Source organism: Cervus elaphus, chromosome 30 (assembly GCF_910594005.1).
Source record: "Cervus elaphus chromosome 30, mCerEla1.1, whole genome shotgun sequence".
NCBI classification, from domain to species: Eukaryota; Metazoa; Chordata; class Mammalia; order Artiodactyla; family Cervidae; genus Cervus; species Cervus elaphus.
The window spans coordinates 34,124,997-34,140,206 of NC_057844.1; the positions used below are offsets into that span (position 1 = coordinate 34,124,997).

General features: G+C 47.1%; 1 protein-coding gene across 1 annotated transcript; it reads left to right on the forward strand.

Moving 5' to 3' along the window:
- Positions 1-1,739: 1,739 nt before the first annotated feature.
- On the forward strand, positions 1,740-11,765 carry AMER2 (APC membrane recruitment protein 2). The gene is made up of 2 exons (XM_043892401.1): positions 1,740-2,480; positions 2,796-11,765. The coding sequence occupies exons 1-2, from the start codon at positions 1,760-1,762 to the stop codon at positions 3,674-3,676; spliced, it is 1,602 nt and encodes a 533-aa protein (XP_043748336.1). The 5' UTR covers positions 1,740-1,759; the 3' UTR covers positions 3,677-11,765.
- The last annotated feature ends 3,445 nt before the right edge of the window (positions 11,766-15,210 follow it).

Consider the following 15,210-nt stretch of genomic DNA (forward strand, 5'->3'; position numbering starts at 1 on the left):
TTTATTTGCTAATAATCCCTCAGTGAGGATCATCAAATCAGGTGTCAAGGTTACAAGATGCTCCAAGTCATATGGGAACTTACAAATTAAAATAAGATACCAACACACACCTATCAGAATGGCTGTAATCCAGAACACTGGCAACACCAATTGCCGTTGTGGAGCAAGAGGAATGCTCATTCACGATGGGCGGGAATGCAAAACTGTACTGCGGCTTCAAGACAGTTAGGCAGCTTCTCACCCAGGTAAACAGTTTTACTCAATTTATTCCAACTATTCTTATATTCAAATTATTCAAAACTAGTCTTATTCTAATAATTGTACTCCTAGGTGTCTACTCAAATGCCTAGAAATATTACATCCATGGAAAAACCTGTATATGAATACCTAAAGCAGCTTTATTCATACTGCCAAAACCTGGAAACAACCCAACTCAGTGGGTAAACAAACTGTGGCACGTGTGTACAACTGAACATTCTTCAGCGATTAAAAAGAAACCAGCTGTTAAACCACAAAAAGATATCAGCAGCCACTTTCAAAGTCAGAACATAGCAAAGATCTCCAGATTGGGCTGTTATGTGGGACAAGATTTCCCTTTTCCCAGATCAAGCAGCCAGACCAAGTGGCACTCAGGGACCCTGCCAGGCTTTTTCTTGCCCCATAGGGGAGGTGGCTACAGACCAGCCGTGGGAGATGGTGAACGGGCCTGGCAGCAGCAGCAGGAGTCATGCCTGAGCCCTGCTGGATGGAAAAGGAGAGGGTAGACCCTGGACTCCATGGACCACCTGTGGAGGGGACCTGAGAGTCTCAAACTGGGTGCCCTATCCTCAGCTTGGTCAGACTGGCTAATGGCTTCTGTGACTTCAGCCCCAGTAGCTGGAGTCTGGGATAAAAGCCAAGGTTGTACCACAGGACCAGTCCACTTCCACCTTGCAGAACTTGCACTTGCATGGCAGAGAGTTGCTTTTTGGTATCTGACTAATGGCCCATGCCTTTGGGGCACGAACAAGAACCACAGTAACACAGACTCCATATCCCCTGGGAGACCGTGCTCCACCCTGGACAAGACTGATGTAAACAGATACCCTTTGTGCCTGGAGGGCTTGGTGGTGGTGGCTGTTGTTCAGTTGCTCAGTGATGTCTGATTCTTTGCGACCCTATGGACTGTAGCCCACCAGGCTCCTCTGTCCATGGGATTCTTCAGGCAAGAATACTGGAGTGGGTTGCCATTTCCTCCTCCAGGGGATCTTCCCCACCCAGGGATCGAACCTGTATCTCCTGCATTGGCAGGCGAATTCTTTACCACTGTGCCACCTGGGCAGCCGCGCTTGGTATCCCAGAGATAAAGAGGGACATGAAGGGTGTGGGGAAGGCACGAAGAGTCGTGAAGTCCGGGATGGCTGATGGGAGAGATCCGCGATTTGTGCTGGCGTGGCTTTCTTTGTCCATGTGGGGGGCATTTTTCGATCCTCGGACTGGGCTTCTGGAAAGAGCAAGCCGGAAGGAGGAATCTGAAGGTGGGTGAGACTGGGTGGAATTTGCATTCCGAGATTACGGGCCTTTAATTTCTGCAATCAGCTCGCGGCTCTGCCGCAGAAAAGCCGCAGCACAAAGCCGAGCCGGCCGCGAAGTGGGTTAGGGCGTTATATAAGCCCCGGCGGGAGGGGAGACGGCCCTCCCGCGCTCCGCCGGCGGATGCAGAGCGCGGGTGACCGCGGGCGGGCGCGGGCCGCGCTGACGCCGGGCTGCTCGCGTCGCCATGGAGACGGGCGGGCGCGGCGCGGCTGTCAGCGGCGGGCGCGCGGCCGCGGGGGGCTGCGGGAGGAAGGCGCGGGCCGCGGCCGGGACCCTCGCGGTAGAGATGGACTTGCATTGTGATCGCGCCGCCGAGCCGCCGGCCTCCGAGCCGCCGTCGGGGAAGATCAACAAGGCCGCCTTCAAACTGTTCAAGAAGAGGAAGCCGGGCGGCGCGATGCCCAGCATCTTCGGGGTCAAACACAAAGGGGACGGCAAGGGCGCGGGGCCGGCGGGGCTGGTGCGCAGCCGGACGCACGACGGGCTGGCCGAGGCTCTGGCGCTGGAGGGCGGCCGCCGCGAGGAGCCGCGCGCGGGCGGCGGGGACGGGGCGCGGCCGGGCCCCGCGGCCCCCCGAGCGGCCCCGGGAGGCGCGGGCCCGGCAGCTGGCGGCTCGGTGGCCAAGTCGCACAGCTTCTTCTCGCTCCTGCGGAAGAACGGGCGGCCCGAGAGCGGCGGGGCGGAGCAGGCCGACGCGGGCAAGGCCGGTGGCAGACAAAAGCGGGGGCTGCGGGGGCTCCTGGGCGGCGTGCGCTGGCGCAGGAAGGACCGGCGGCCCCAGGACGCGGCGCCGGCGGGGCGCGCGGGGGCCCCGGGCGGCCTGGCGCGGCCGGGCTCGCTCACCGCCAGCCTGGAGTGCGTCAAGGAGGAGGCGCCCGCGGCCGCGCGCCAGCCGGAGCCAGCAGGTGAGCCCGCGGCGGGGGAGCCCGAGCCGGCCTGCGCCCCGGGAGAGGGCGCCTCGGGGCCCGGGCGGCGCGCCGAGCGGCCCCGCGCGCCCCCCGAGCCCAAGCCGCGCGCCGGGGAGGGCCGGCCGGCCGAGGACGCCGCGGGGCCTGGGGCCGCGCCGGCAGAGACGGCGCCCCGGGCAGATTCCGAAGGCGGCCGCGCGCCCGCCGCCCCCGACCCTTCCTCGGTCGATCCGCCCTCCGACCCATCGGCAGATCGTATTTGTCTGATGTTTTCTGACGTGACTTCACTGAAAAGCTTTGACTCTCTTACAGGCTGCGGAGATATTATCGCAGACCCCGAGGACGATGCCGGGCCCGGCTGTGCCAAGCACGCCCCCGGGCCGGGCCAGCCGGGCCCCGCCACAAAGCCGCCGGGCGTGGTGGCCTACCAGGGAGGCGGGGAGGAGATGGCGAGCCCGGCCGAGGCGGACGACTCCTACCTGCAGGAGTTCTGGGACATGCTGTCCCAGACCGAGGACCGGGGAGAGGGGCCCCAGGGAGGAGCGGCCCCGGCGGCGGCGGCGGCGTCCGACGCGCAGGTGGCTCCCGAGACCCCCAAAGAAGCCAGGTGTGCGGAGGTGACCAAGGACGCGTCCTCGGTCAAGCGCCGGAGGCTCCACCGGGTCCCGACGGAGCTCCCCCCGAAGGAAGAACCCAAGCACCCAGACAAGGAGCCGCAGGAAGGCGTCCCCAACAGCGACGAGGGCTACTGGGACTCCCCAACCCCCAGGCCGGAGGAGGACGGCGGCGCGAGGAAGACGGGCCTCCCCCGGGACAGCGACAGTGGCGACGCGCTCCACGAGCTCTGCGCCGCCGAGCCGGATGGAAGCCCTGCGGCCCTGCCCGCCGCCCCCGCCGCCAGCGAGGAGACGTCCTGCTCTTCCCGGTTAAAGCCTGTGTCTCCGGTCACCATCACCTGCCCGCTGCGAACGCCGGGGAGCCTGCTGAAGGACTCCAAGATCCCCGTCAGCATCAAGCATCTGGCGAACCTGCCATCCAGCCACCCCGTGGTGCACCAGCCACCAGCCAGGAGCGAGCTGCCCAGAACCAAAATCCCGGTGTCCAAGGTGCTGGTCCGCCGGGTCAGCAGCCGGGGCTTGGCTGGGACCACCCTCCGGGCCGCGGCGTGCCACGATAGTGCCAAAAAGTTGTGAGGTCTCCGAGGCCGAGGTGGAGGGGCCGCATGTCGAGGAATACAGCTTTGTCTGGAAACTGCTCGGACAAATGTTGCGTCCCCAGAGAAAGGCCTTGCCGACAGTCCCCACTCGGAGCCTGGACCCAGGAGCTCTGCCCCCAGGCAGGGGAATGCTGCACAACGGGATTCCCCCTCCAGATAATTCCCTGAGGATTCTTTTCAAGCACTTTTTTTTTCCTTTTTTTAACCTTTTTAAAAATGCGCCCCCCCCCCCTTCTTTTTTTCTTCATTGCACCGAACTTTCGGAAGTCACCTTTACTTGCCTTTGCAGAAAATAAGACTTAACCCAACCTAAGGAAGCATCATGCCATGATATTTGGCTGTGTCACCGTCCAGCGGGCCTCCAGGAACCATCTGAAGAACCAGAGAGGAGCCCTCCTCTTCCTGACACTTTACTTCCTTATTTTCCTTTTCCTTTCCAGGGGAAAAAAGAAAAACAAAAACAAAAACACCCTTTGCTGTATCACTGTGTGGGAAACACCTGCAAAGCTGAAAGAGCCAGGTACTTACCTGATGAGCAGAGGCAGGACTGATGGGCAGAAAACCTGCTGTACTTTCAGTTGCTAGGTATGCAAATAGATATATATCTACCACTAAGATGATCACAGAGTTTGGGTTTGGTGGGTTTATTTAGATCATTTGTTTGGGGAGAAATAAAAACCTCAGCAGAGCAGGGCTTTTTTTTCTCTCTCTTTTTTTATTTCCCCACCCAGTGCAGAGATGAGGACCAGGGCAAGATTTCACTAAATGCCAACAGACACAGTGTTTTAGCATTTATGAACTGTAACCTTTTCATGTGTAGATAACGCATCTTTTACAGATTATCCAGCTGTTAACCTTTTATAATATGTCAGTAACCTCCAGTTTAAAATCTGGTTTTATAGCTAGACACCGTAACTGCTCCCAAACCATTGATGTTCTTTTATGTACTGTAAACAGAAGCAGTTCTCTTTTTGTTTTATAAGGGTTCTCTGGCTTTCAGTGTAGGGGAAAAAAAATTTATTGTGTTGATGTCCCAAAGGAATGGTTCTGCCTTGTCTTGGGTAAAAGTCTGTTTCTCACCCTGAACCCTGGTTTTCAGAGATTTTTACCTTGGTTATAAAAATTTAGTATTCAACCATGTCTCAGTATGAGGAGTCCAAAACGAGGAACACGTAAAGAAAAACAATAGAAAATGTAGTTTTTTCATTGACTTCTTCTTTATGACTTAGAACTGAGCCACATATGTTAAGAATATGACACTGGGAAACTTATGTATCGTTAACATTGTGTGCCAAGATTATTTTTGAAAAGTGATTTACTTATATGTGTGTTTTCTGTTATTTTAGATGAAGCATTTATTTCAGAAAGGGTTACCATATGCCTCGATAGTTTGAATGATAAACTGAAGCCTTTCCTAGAATACTATTAGGGTCTAATGGTTATAAAATATCTTCTTTGAAACATTTCAGTGTATTTAATCAAAAGATCACAGCTTCTACTAGGAGATGGTTCATGGTATTGGGGAGATTCGTATTCAAGTGAAACCACACACACATAAAAGACATGCACGCTTCTCTTCAACTCTCATTTTCCAGGGAGATTCCCTAAGTAATGAACTGGTAGTACATGCTTGTTAAGTTTGTTTTCTGTTTTATAAAAGAAAGAATAAGGCAAGTATATGAAGATCTATTTTAATAATATGAAAGAAGTCACAAAATAAACAGACATCAAAGGAATACAAATCCTAGCCAATAGCACAAAGCAGGTTGTTCCCCATTTTAAACCTGCAATGACTCCATTAGAAGAAGTGGTAGAGATTGACTGAATTTATTTATTATTCAGATTACTGGCTTTTATTGCGTCGTGTCAGATCCTTAATGTTATTTCAAAGTAGTGTTTTAATATTTAATTTCCTATGTCTGTCGATGAGGTCTTATAGGCTGACATAGCCTTGAGCAGTCTGAATATACCACCAGGAATTCATAAAGCAGCTCACACGCGCTCAGGCACTCAGCTGTGCACAACCAACAGACAAAGGCGTTCACCGTGAACTTGGAGATGTCTTAGAGATTAGTTTTGTCTTGGGAAAGGGATTTGAATTCGATTCAACGCTGATAATACTACTTAGACTCAAAATATGTCCATTTCCCCCTAGTGAAGGGGAGGAACATAAGTTTTATTTCTAACTGTAAAACAAAGGATCTTTCTTTTCTTCCTGTGCATCTTCTTGCAGGGGTTATAGTCTCCCCAGCCTGAATCCATGACAGAGTTCTGTTTGTTCAATAGCACAGGGAAGGTATGAAGCCCTGAAGGACTGATGAGAATATTGTAATAGGAAGACAACCTATTTATCTATTTTGTAAGCACTGGAACAAATTAGTTTTGCTTTCACGGTTTTGGGACTTGTTTCTACATTTGTACCTCTATGTTGTATCTTTATTAGCAAAGAAAAATGTCAGCAAAGTTTACCTTAATTTCCCCTTGCCTGTCAGTGAACCATTTATACAAGATTTAAACTATTTTTTCCTGTTCTTTTTCCCATATATTTTACTTTTTTTTTTTTTAAACTCTCTATCTTTAAGAATTCCATCCACACTAGTCAAATGAAGGATTCAGGCAATGAATAAAATGGCCTCAGTCACTGATGAGAAATCAAGACCAGTGTAGGGAGCTGTGTCTTAACCTTTCCAACCACAGACAAGGGTTTGTCATTGCCTTTTTGTGCCAAGGGCTACTTTCTCTTATTCATGTTCATAGAGATTGTATTCTAGAATTTTAGTAGATTTACATTCCAGTAATTATTAATGCTCTTACCTAATTTGGCCATATTTGCTGTTTTTTTAAAGGAAAGGATTGGATATGGGCTGCTGACACCTTTCCTGTGAATCTATAATGCTAAGATAGTTGGTTGAGACCCTTTAGTCAAAGAGTTGGCCAACTTCTGTAGGAAAAAGTCAAATCGTTTTGTTGTTCATTTGCTAAATCATGTCTGACTTTCTGCCACCCCATGGATTGCATCGTGCCAGGCTCCCCTGCCCTTCACTGTCTCTCAGAGTTTGCTCAAACTCATGTCCACTGAGTTGGTGATGTCAGCCAACCATCTCATCCTCTAGGTCCAAATCAATTGTTGGCCCTCCATTTATCAGTCATTTTAACAACTTGGCAGAAAGACAGCCTGACTTCAGCATCTGTGTTACCTAGGCAGTGTGGCTCGAACCCCTGTGCTTCTTACTAAGGTTTTCTTGCTTCCATTAGCCCTAGAGCATTTTGAATCATCTCAAGAGGAAGTAGATTTGCATTATGTCATCTAATAACAACAATGGAATGTAGAACATTAAAGACTTCCTTTAACTCCATTTCCCACAAATTATCTGCCTATTTAAATACAAATTGTGTGATGTCTATGAAAGTGATGACTCAGGAGTTTAAGGGTTTATTCGTTAATCTCAGAAATAGTTTTCTGCCAGTATACTGGCACTTCCATGAATATTCACATAACCCTTTACCTTCACAGTTGTCAGAGTAGAAAGATGGTATTAGTGGTGGTGGTGTCTTTGGCTGAACTTGCTGAGTTTCTGTTATTTACATTCTTTGTCAGATTAATTTTCAGCGACCTTTTACAGTTAACTTTGGCTGAAGAGACTGGTTTGCGAGCTTTCTGATCTCTCCTTTGGTTTCTATCCTGTTTCCGTGGTGCCCTCAGGGAGCAGAGACTGGGATGCTGCTCAGCATCTTCGCCTGTTTTGACACTTGCACAGTGGAGCTCGGTCCTCGCTCACAGACATTCTAGATTTCTCTCTTGCATTAAGACTATGTGGATGTGGCCCCCTGTGCTTGGCTTCTACATTCATGTGTATATTCAGCTCCCCTTATCACTGATAAAAAATTAATCCAAGAATCTTACACCATTAAACATAAGGAAAAAGCATCACAGTTACCTCTTTTTTCCTACCACTGCTGCTGTTGTTCAGTCGCTCAGCCATGTCTGACTCTTTGTGACCCCATGGACTGCAGCACACCAGGCTTACCTATCCTTTGTTATCTCCCAGAGCTTGCTCAAACTCATGTTGACTGAGTCAGTGATGCCATCCAACCATCTCATCCTCTGTCACCCCCTTCTCCTCTCACCCTCAGTCTTTGCCAGCATCAGAGGCATTTCTAATGAGTCAGCTCTTCACATCAGGTGGCCAAAATATTGGAGCTTCAGCTTCAGCATCCAATGAATATTCAAGGTTGATTTCCTTTAGAATTGACTGGTTTGATCTCCTTGCTGTCGAAGGGACTCTCAAGAGTCCTCCAGCACCACAGTTGGAAAGCATCAATTCTTTGGTCAGCCTTCTTTATGGTTCAGCTCTCACATCCATATGTGATTGGGGATGGCCTGTTAGAAGTACCTGGGTGAAATAAGAGGAGAAACTGAAATACCCCAGCCCTATTCCCACTTCCCTTCCGCTAGCCAGGCAGACCAAGGGATGAACAGCACCGTTCTTGTTTAGGAGTCTTCAATTTTGTAAGCACAAATATTTTAAAGGAGTTTAGGAGCCAAAGACTAACAGGGCAGCCTGGTTTCTCAGGTGGGAAAACCACAGGCCAACATTTATTAATACTTGTTGAAGGGAGGGAGCTGTAACAGGTGATTTGGGCATGTGGTCCCTCCTCAGGGCAAACCCTGTCCTGCTCTGAAGGTTGTCTGAAGGCCACCCTGCATGGCCTCTTACAGCCTTTTCACTGTGATGACCACTGAGAGGAGGAAATCTGTTGCAACAATAGCCACTTCCGAGGACAGTTATCTCCGCAGACAATGTTTCTAAGGGCTGATTCAGAATGGTCATTTCATGATTATGGAAAGCAATTCCTTCTCAAACTGAAAAACAAAAGGTTAAAATAGCCACTAAGCCTCCAGAACCGAAAGTGGCCACATCTGATTTTGATATTTACTTTAACTCAATGCAACACATATTCAAGGGGCTTATACTGGATCTCGTGCTTAATAAAAACCCATTCAGTTCAGAGTTCACACATAGCTGTACTGGAATCAGACATTCTTAATATTCCTTAGAAACACCTTTATTTCATTTTATACTTTTATTTATTTATTTTGCTGATAGTCTGTGGGTTGGAGCAGAATGCAGTGAGACTGAACAAGGGTGGTATGGATTAAGTCAAACATATTCCTCTAAAAGGGCTTCCCAGGTGGCGCTAGTAGTAAAGAACCCACCTGCCAATGCAGGAGACATAAGAGACGCAGGTTCAATCCCTGGGTTGGGAAGATTTCCTGGAAGAGGGCCTGGCAACCCACTCCAGTGTTCTTGCCTGGAGAATCCCATGGACAGAGGAGCCTGGCGGGCTACAGTCCAGAGGGTCTTAAAGAGTCAGACACGAATGAAGCAACTTAGCACGCACACACATATTCCTCTAAAAGTAAGAATAGTAATTATACAAACAATTAACATTTGTCAAGTACGTCATGCCAGCCCCTTCCAGGAGCTTTACAAATATTTACTCAGTCCTCTCACAGCCATGTGGGTTAAGTGATATTACCTCCCTCACAGAGCATACCTAATTCATTCTTTTGGTTTACTTCTATCCTATTCATTCCATCCATCCCTCTCTTTTTCTCTCTTCACCCAGGACAAGGATAGACAGTCTTTAATGATTTACAGTAATACAAGCGCTAACTGCTAAATCTCATCAACAGCTGACTTTTAATAGAGAAAGAGCTCACACATGTCATGCAGCTGAGAATTGGTTTTGTGTCGGAGACGGTGGTATTCAGCATTGTTCCGGGGGGAGGCTGCCGCTGGGTACCATTTAGAGGCGGACAATCCTCCTTGCTTGGGAGGGATCTGCACCTTCTTGGGATTAACTTCAAAAGTGTAGACAGACATCTCTTCTGTTGTCATGGTGATACTTCTGCCCTGATAGGATTTCAGTCATGCTGAGCACGTTTCACTTGTTTTTCTACCTTAAGCCCAGTCTAGGCTGGTTCTGGGTGTCTTGTGTTGTTTGTTGAACTAGTAGCTGGTGGAGTGACATCCACCTCAACATGATTCTGAACTGCAGAGACAAACTCCTGGCTCTTGCGAAAGTAGTACATCCCATGTTCTGTCTCTGGTCATTGAATACTGGCCTGGATTTTCTGATTTGTTCATTCATTCAACTAATATTTCATGCACACCTCTAAGTCTAAACCTATGCTGTGGATTTATTGTGAGCTGAGATGGTGCTCTGTTTTTGTTGACATTCTGTCCAGAAGAATCAGGCAAGGTGGGGCTTGGTTCTGTTCTATCGAGGAGGAAAATGATGCAAAGGTAAAATATCTTTTCCTTTTGGAAAATGGCAGCAATTTAGCAAGCCACTGACAGAATGTGGACCAGAAATCTAACTCTATTGCTTGTGCTTTAATTATAAGTCCGATTAAATTTATGTGTGATTTAGTTAAGAAACTGATCAAAGTTCTGAACTGCAAGAGTCAAACCAGAGTTTTATGATGGTGGATACCATTAAAAGGATGACTGTTTCAGTTAAAAGTGAACTTGATTTTTTTTTTTTTAATTATTTGATGGCCTTTGTACATGCAAGTCTGAAAGGCAGATCTCGGAGCTAGCAGGGTTGTTTTTTGTTTTCCTCACCTGGCCAGTCAAAAATTTAAGCCATATGCACCAATTACTGCATGCTAGCAGGTCTGCGTACAGATTTTATAATCTGATGACAGATTATATAATAAAAACCAACAAAAGCAATTTCAATAGTGAATTTGGCAGGTTACAGCCTGTTTACTTCCACTCTGATTCTATGAAGTTGCAAGTGTCATTGTTTAGGGAAAATCATTTTGAAATGCATCACTGTCACAATTAAAGAGGTTATTTTATTCATATATGGGCTGCCCACACTTGGTGAAATGCTTTTTTAATGAGAAGCAGTGAAAGAATTTAATCACAGGTGATCATTGTGTTGAATAGTAAACTGGAGTAATTTTTGGAAGTTATTCAATAATTAGGTAGAGTAACTTTCTGCTCTATGTGAGATCATTTTTAATAAAATATAACCTAGGTCACTGGTTGTTAAAGGCATAATAAACTTTTTCAGATCCCTACCTAATACACTAAAAAGGAAAATACTAAAAATAACTGATCAAATGACACAGGGGCATTAAATTGACACACAAGAAATACTCGTTATCACGTCATAAAATGAAATGGACTCAGGGTGCCTGGAGAAATTAGTAAACCTTCTCAAATATGCCCCACTATAGAGTTATTTCTAAATAGAAGAGGAAAAACTCTAACAAAATAATGTCTAACATTGTGTGCATTTAACTGAATATGAAGGATCAGATGGTAGTATTTTTTCCCAAGAATATCAGGGGAAATGGTTTAGATGTTATAGACAAGATAAACTCCTGTCATCTTTTAATGGACTCCAGCTACATACCACGCTCATTGCTAACTTCAGTTTTGCCCAAGTTATTTATAGAAAATATCTTGGTTTAATATAGGGAATTGCAGGTTGTTGAAAATAAAGACAAAGAAAATCCAAATAAGAAACTCCATATTTCTAAAATTAGTTTTCCTGAAAGTCAAGCATATCTCTGAGGACAAGCTTTTGGCTGTATTATTTTTGTGCACAGGAGGAAAGTTGTTAGTAGGTTTATAGATATTATTTTTATAATAGAATGTTAAACTCCCCCAATATCAGAAATTGTCTCCTAAAATTACTCTATGTTTTTAAGACTTGTTTTTAAAAAGGATTCTAAATAACAATAGGGTCTTTTCTTTTTCTCCTCTCCAATGGTTTAATGGGATAGATGAACCAATGTTTATATTTTTAAACCTGTAAATATTTTATTTTGGGTATTTTGTATATTTGTTGATATAATTCCATTTCGTGCATATGTATCACTGTGCATGTTGCTGGTTTTGATAGTCACTCCTTTAATGAATGTAAGAAGCTTGGACTAATAGCACTTTTCTTCATTCAAACATCTTAAAATGAAAGTACAGCACTGCCATTTTAAATGTTGTGTTTAATTCAGTCAATAAATTTTGTTGCTTCTTTACATTAAATGTGAATTCTATTGGTGGTTATTTTTCCAGGATAAATTTTATTTCCACTCTCTTTTAATTTTTAGAGTTTATACTAGTGATGACAATAATGACCATGTGATGTGTGTGTGTGTGTGGTGGTGTGTGTGTGGTCTGTGTGGTGTGTGTGAAGTGTGTATGGTATGTGTGGTATGTGTACAATGGGTGTGTATGTAGTGTGTGTGTGTTGTGTGTGTAGTCTGTGAGGTGTGTGTGGTGTGTATAGTATGTGTGAGGTGTATGTAGTGTATATGTGTGAGGTGTGTGTGTGGTGTGTGTGTGGTGTGTGTGTAGTGTGTGTGTGATATGAGTGAAGTGCGTGGAGGTGTGTGTGGTGTGTGTGGTGTGTGTATATAGTGTATTGTGTGGTGTGTGTGTGGTGTGTGAGGTGTGTATGGTGTGGGTGTAGTGTGTGTGTGTGGTGTATATGTGTGGGGTGTGTGGTTCGTGTGTGCTGTGTGTGGTGTGTACGTTTGACCAACAGGAGGCCCGTATTTATTTCCACAGTTTGCGAACAGGTGCAAAGTTACTGTTTGGCTTGAGCAAATGCCTTTGGAAAAGCTTGTTTTTTATTCTGACTCTGATCTGATTTCTGAGCCTTTACTAGGAAAACCTCTGTTCCTTATAATCCCCTGTGAGTTGGATTCACCTGCTGCGTGTGACTGTAGGCAGTAGCGAATTAGAATCTTTCTGAAGAGATGTTTTCAGTTTTGTTTGAGGGGTATGTTTTCACCACATCTGGCTAGTAATTCAAATCCAAGTACTTCTGAAACTTAATGTGATGAATAATGAGGTTGCACCACTTTGTTTGAAAAATAAGAATTGAAGTCTGCCTAGATTGTTTGAAAGTCTACTTCTCTTAGAAGTAGAATGGGTTTGTCCATACTGCAGTTGCTTACGTTTCTCTTAAATAAGAAGAAAAACTCAAATTTATCTATAGAACACGATAAGCACACACTTCCAAAGGGAGCTGTGATTCATCACAAAGAAGAGTCACAGTAAGTGGACACAAAGCCATAAACAGTGAGACATGAGCCTCACAAAATCTCGACGCCCTGTCTGCTCCCCCTTCTCCCAGCTCTTCTCGACCCTCCTCTTTCCGCTTTTCCTAGAATTCAACAGAAGTCACCTCACAAGAACAAACCAAATTCCTCTTTCATGAGGCAATAAGTAAACTAAAGCCCAGGGATGCCGTGACTTTCCTAAAATCTCTGAGGTGGTGAAGTTGGTAAAAAGAGACAGAGTTTGGGAATCAAACAGAATCCAGTTTGAATTCCAGGCTTCCTTGGTGACTCAGATGGTAAAGAATCTGCCTGCAATGCTGGAAACCTGGGTTCAATCCCTGGGTTGGGAAGATCTCCTGGAGAAGGGACCAGCTACCCGCTCCAGTATTCTGGTGTGGAGAATCCCCACGTACAGAGGAGCCTGGTGGGCTACCTCCATGGGGTCGGAAAGAATCAGACATGACTGAGAAACTTTCACTTTCACTTTGGACAATTACCAGCTGTGTGAATTCAGGCAGTTTCCTGAACTTCTCTGAGCCACAGTTTCCTGCTCTATAAAAGGAGGGTAATGAGATTGAATCTACACTATAGTTGTACCATGATTAACTTTCAGAAAGGCAGGTGTCAAAGACATAGTACATATTTTTGTATATGTTAATTTAGCTCCTTCTATTTTTCTAAAAGGGGCATTTATAAACATTAAAACTTGATGTGTTGGAATTGAATTTTTCTTGAACAGAGAATTTGCTTTGATTGGTGAAGAGAGTGAAGCCTGCTGAGGAGGAGAGGGGTCAGAGTGTGTTATTCTGAGACACATCGCTCTGAAATGAAAAGTCTAAGTGTGCTTAGGAGAGATTCAGGGATGACACCGTGTCTTTGTGGAGGACGTCAAGGATGGTTGCTGGGTTGGCAGCCTCAAGGGCTGTGACCAGACACATGGTGGTCAAGACAGTTATCTAAATGTTGGGTCACAAACAATCGGACATGACTGACAGACTGAGTACACATACGCAAGTGTTGAGTCTGCAGCTGGCATAGAGGGCGGTGGTGCCCAGACCTTAGCACTGTGGACTTTGGTACTTGACTTTACAAACCCTCTCCCCATTACCAGGCAAAGGTTACCCAAGGACTCTTAGTGGCCCTGCTCAGCCATTGGTTGGAGCTTCAATGGCCCCTCCCACGAGCAACCAACTGTCAAGAAGCAACAGTTAGTGGTCCTGCTCAGCCATTGGTTGGAGCTGCAGTGGCCCCTCCCACAGGCAACCAACTATCAAGAAGCAACCGTTAGTGGTCCTGCTCAGCCATTGGTTGGAGCTGCAGTGGCCCCTCCCACGGGCAACCACCTGTCAAGGAGCGACTGTTAGCAGCCCATTCTGTCAACCTTCAGTGGAATAGTGGTCCTCAAGAGGAGAGTGAGGTAAGAGGCGGACCCCAGCGTTCTTCCTTAGGTCCTTCTGGTTCACCTGGCCTAGGGCCAGCAGGTGAGCTGGGGAAGCCCAGGAAACAGGTTGGGGGCTGTGTTCTGCAGGGCTCCAGAGCCCTCGCCAGGGCTGCCCTCTGACCAGGGCCCAGACCCTGAGGTGGTTACTCTTTCTGCATCCCTGCCTCTGCCACCTCACAGAACAGGCATAGCATGCAGTCTTCTGGACCTGACCTCCACTATATGGCTGCCTGAGGAGTCCAAAGGCCTGTTGGGTTGGGAGCCTTTCTCCCTCAGGGCTGACACCTGGGCAGTGTCCGGGGACCTGGCTCTGAGGGAGCCGCCAGCTGAGCTCTGCCTCCTCTCAGTCAGGACTGGGACCTGGAAGGGCGACAGCTGTGCTTGGGATCTGGCTCTTTCTTGTCCGAACAGGGAATTACGTTTGGTTACCTGACCATGATCTGACCTCAAGAATAAAGGATCCGATAGCAAGGGGTTTATAACAATTAACAATGCCCCTCCCTCACCTTTCTTAGAAAAGGGCTTTGATGAAAGCTTTTGGGGAGTTTGGGCTTTTTCAGGCACAAGCACCCAACTCCCTATGTTTTGGAATGGTTTGGCCTCACTGTGCATGGGCCACACGGACAGGCATTTGGGTAAAACAGGGTTGTGTGTATGTTAGTCACTCAGTTGTGTCTGATTCTTTGCAACCCTAGGGACTGTAGCCAGTCAGGTTTCTCTGTCCATGGGATTCTCCAGGCAAGGATACTGGGATGGGCTGCCATGCCCCATCCAGGGGATTTTCCTGACCCAGGGGTTGAACCTGCATCTCTTACGTCTCCTGCATTGGCAGGCGGGTTCTTTGCCGCTAAGCCACTGGGGAAGCCCTATGATGTTTGGGTAACACAGCTGCCAAATGTCCAGACATTGGGAAGCAATTACTATTTAGTGAAGATGATGCCAGATAGACACAACTAAGGTCTCTGACTTCAGGGAAATGGTC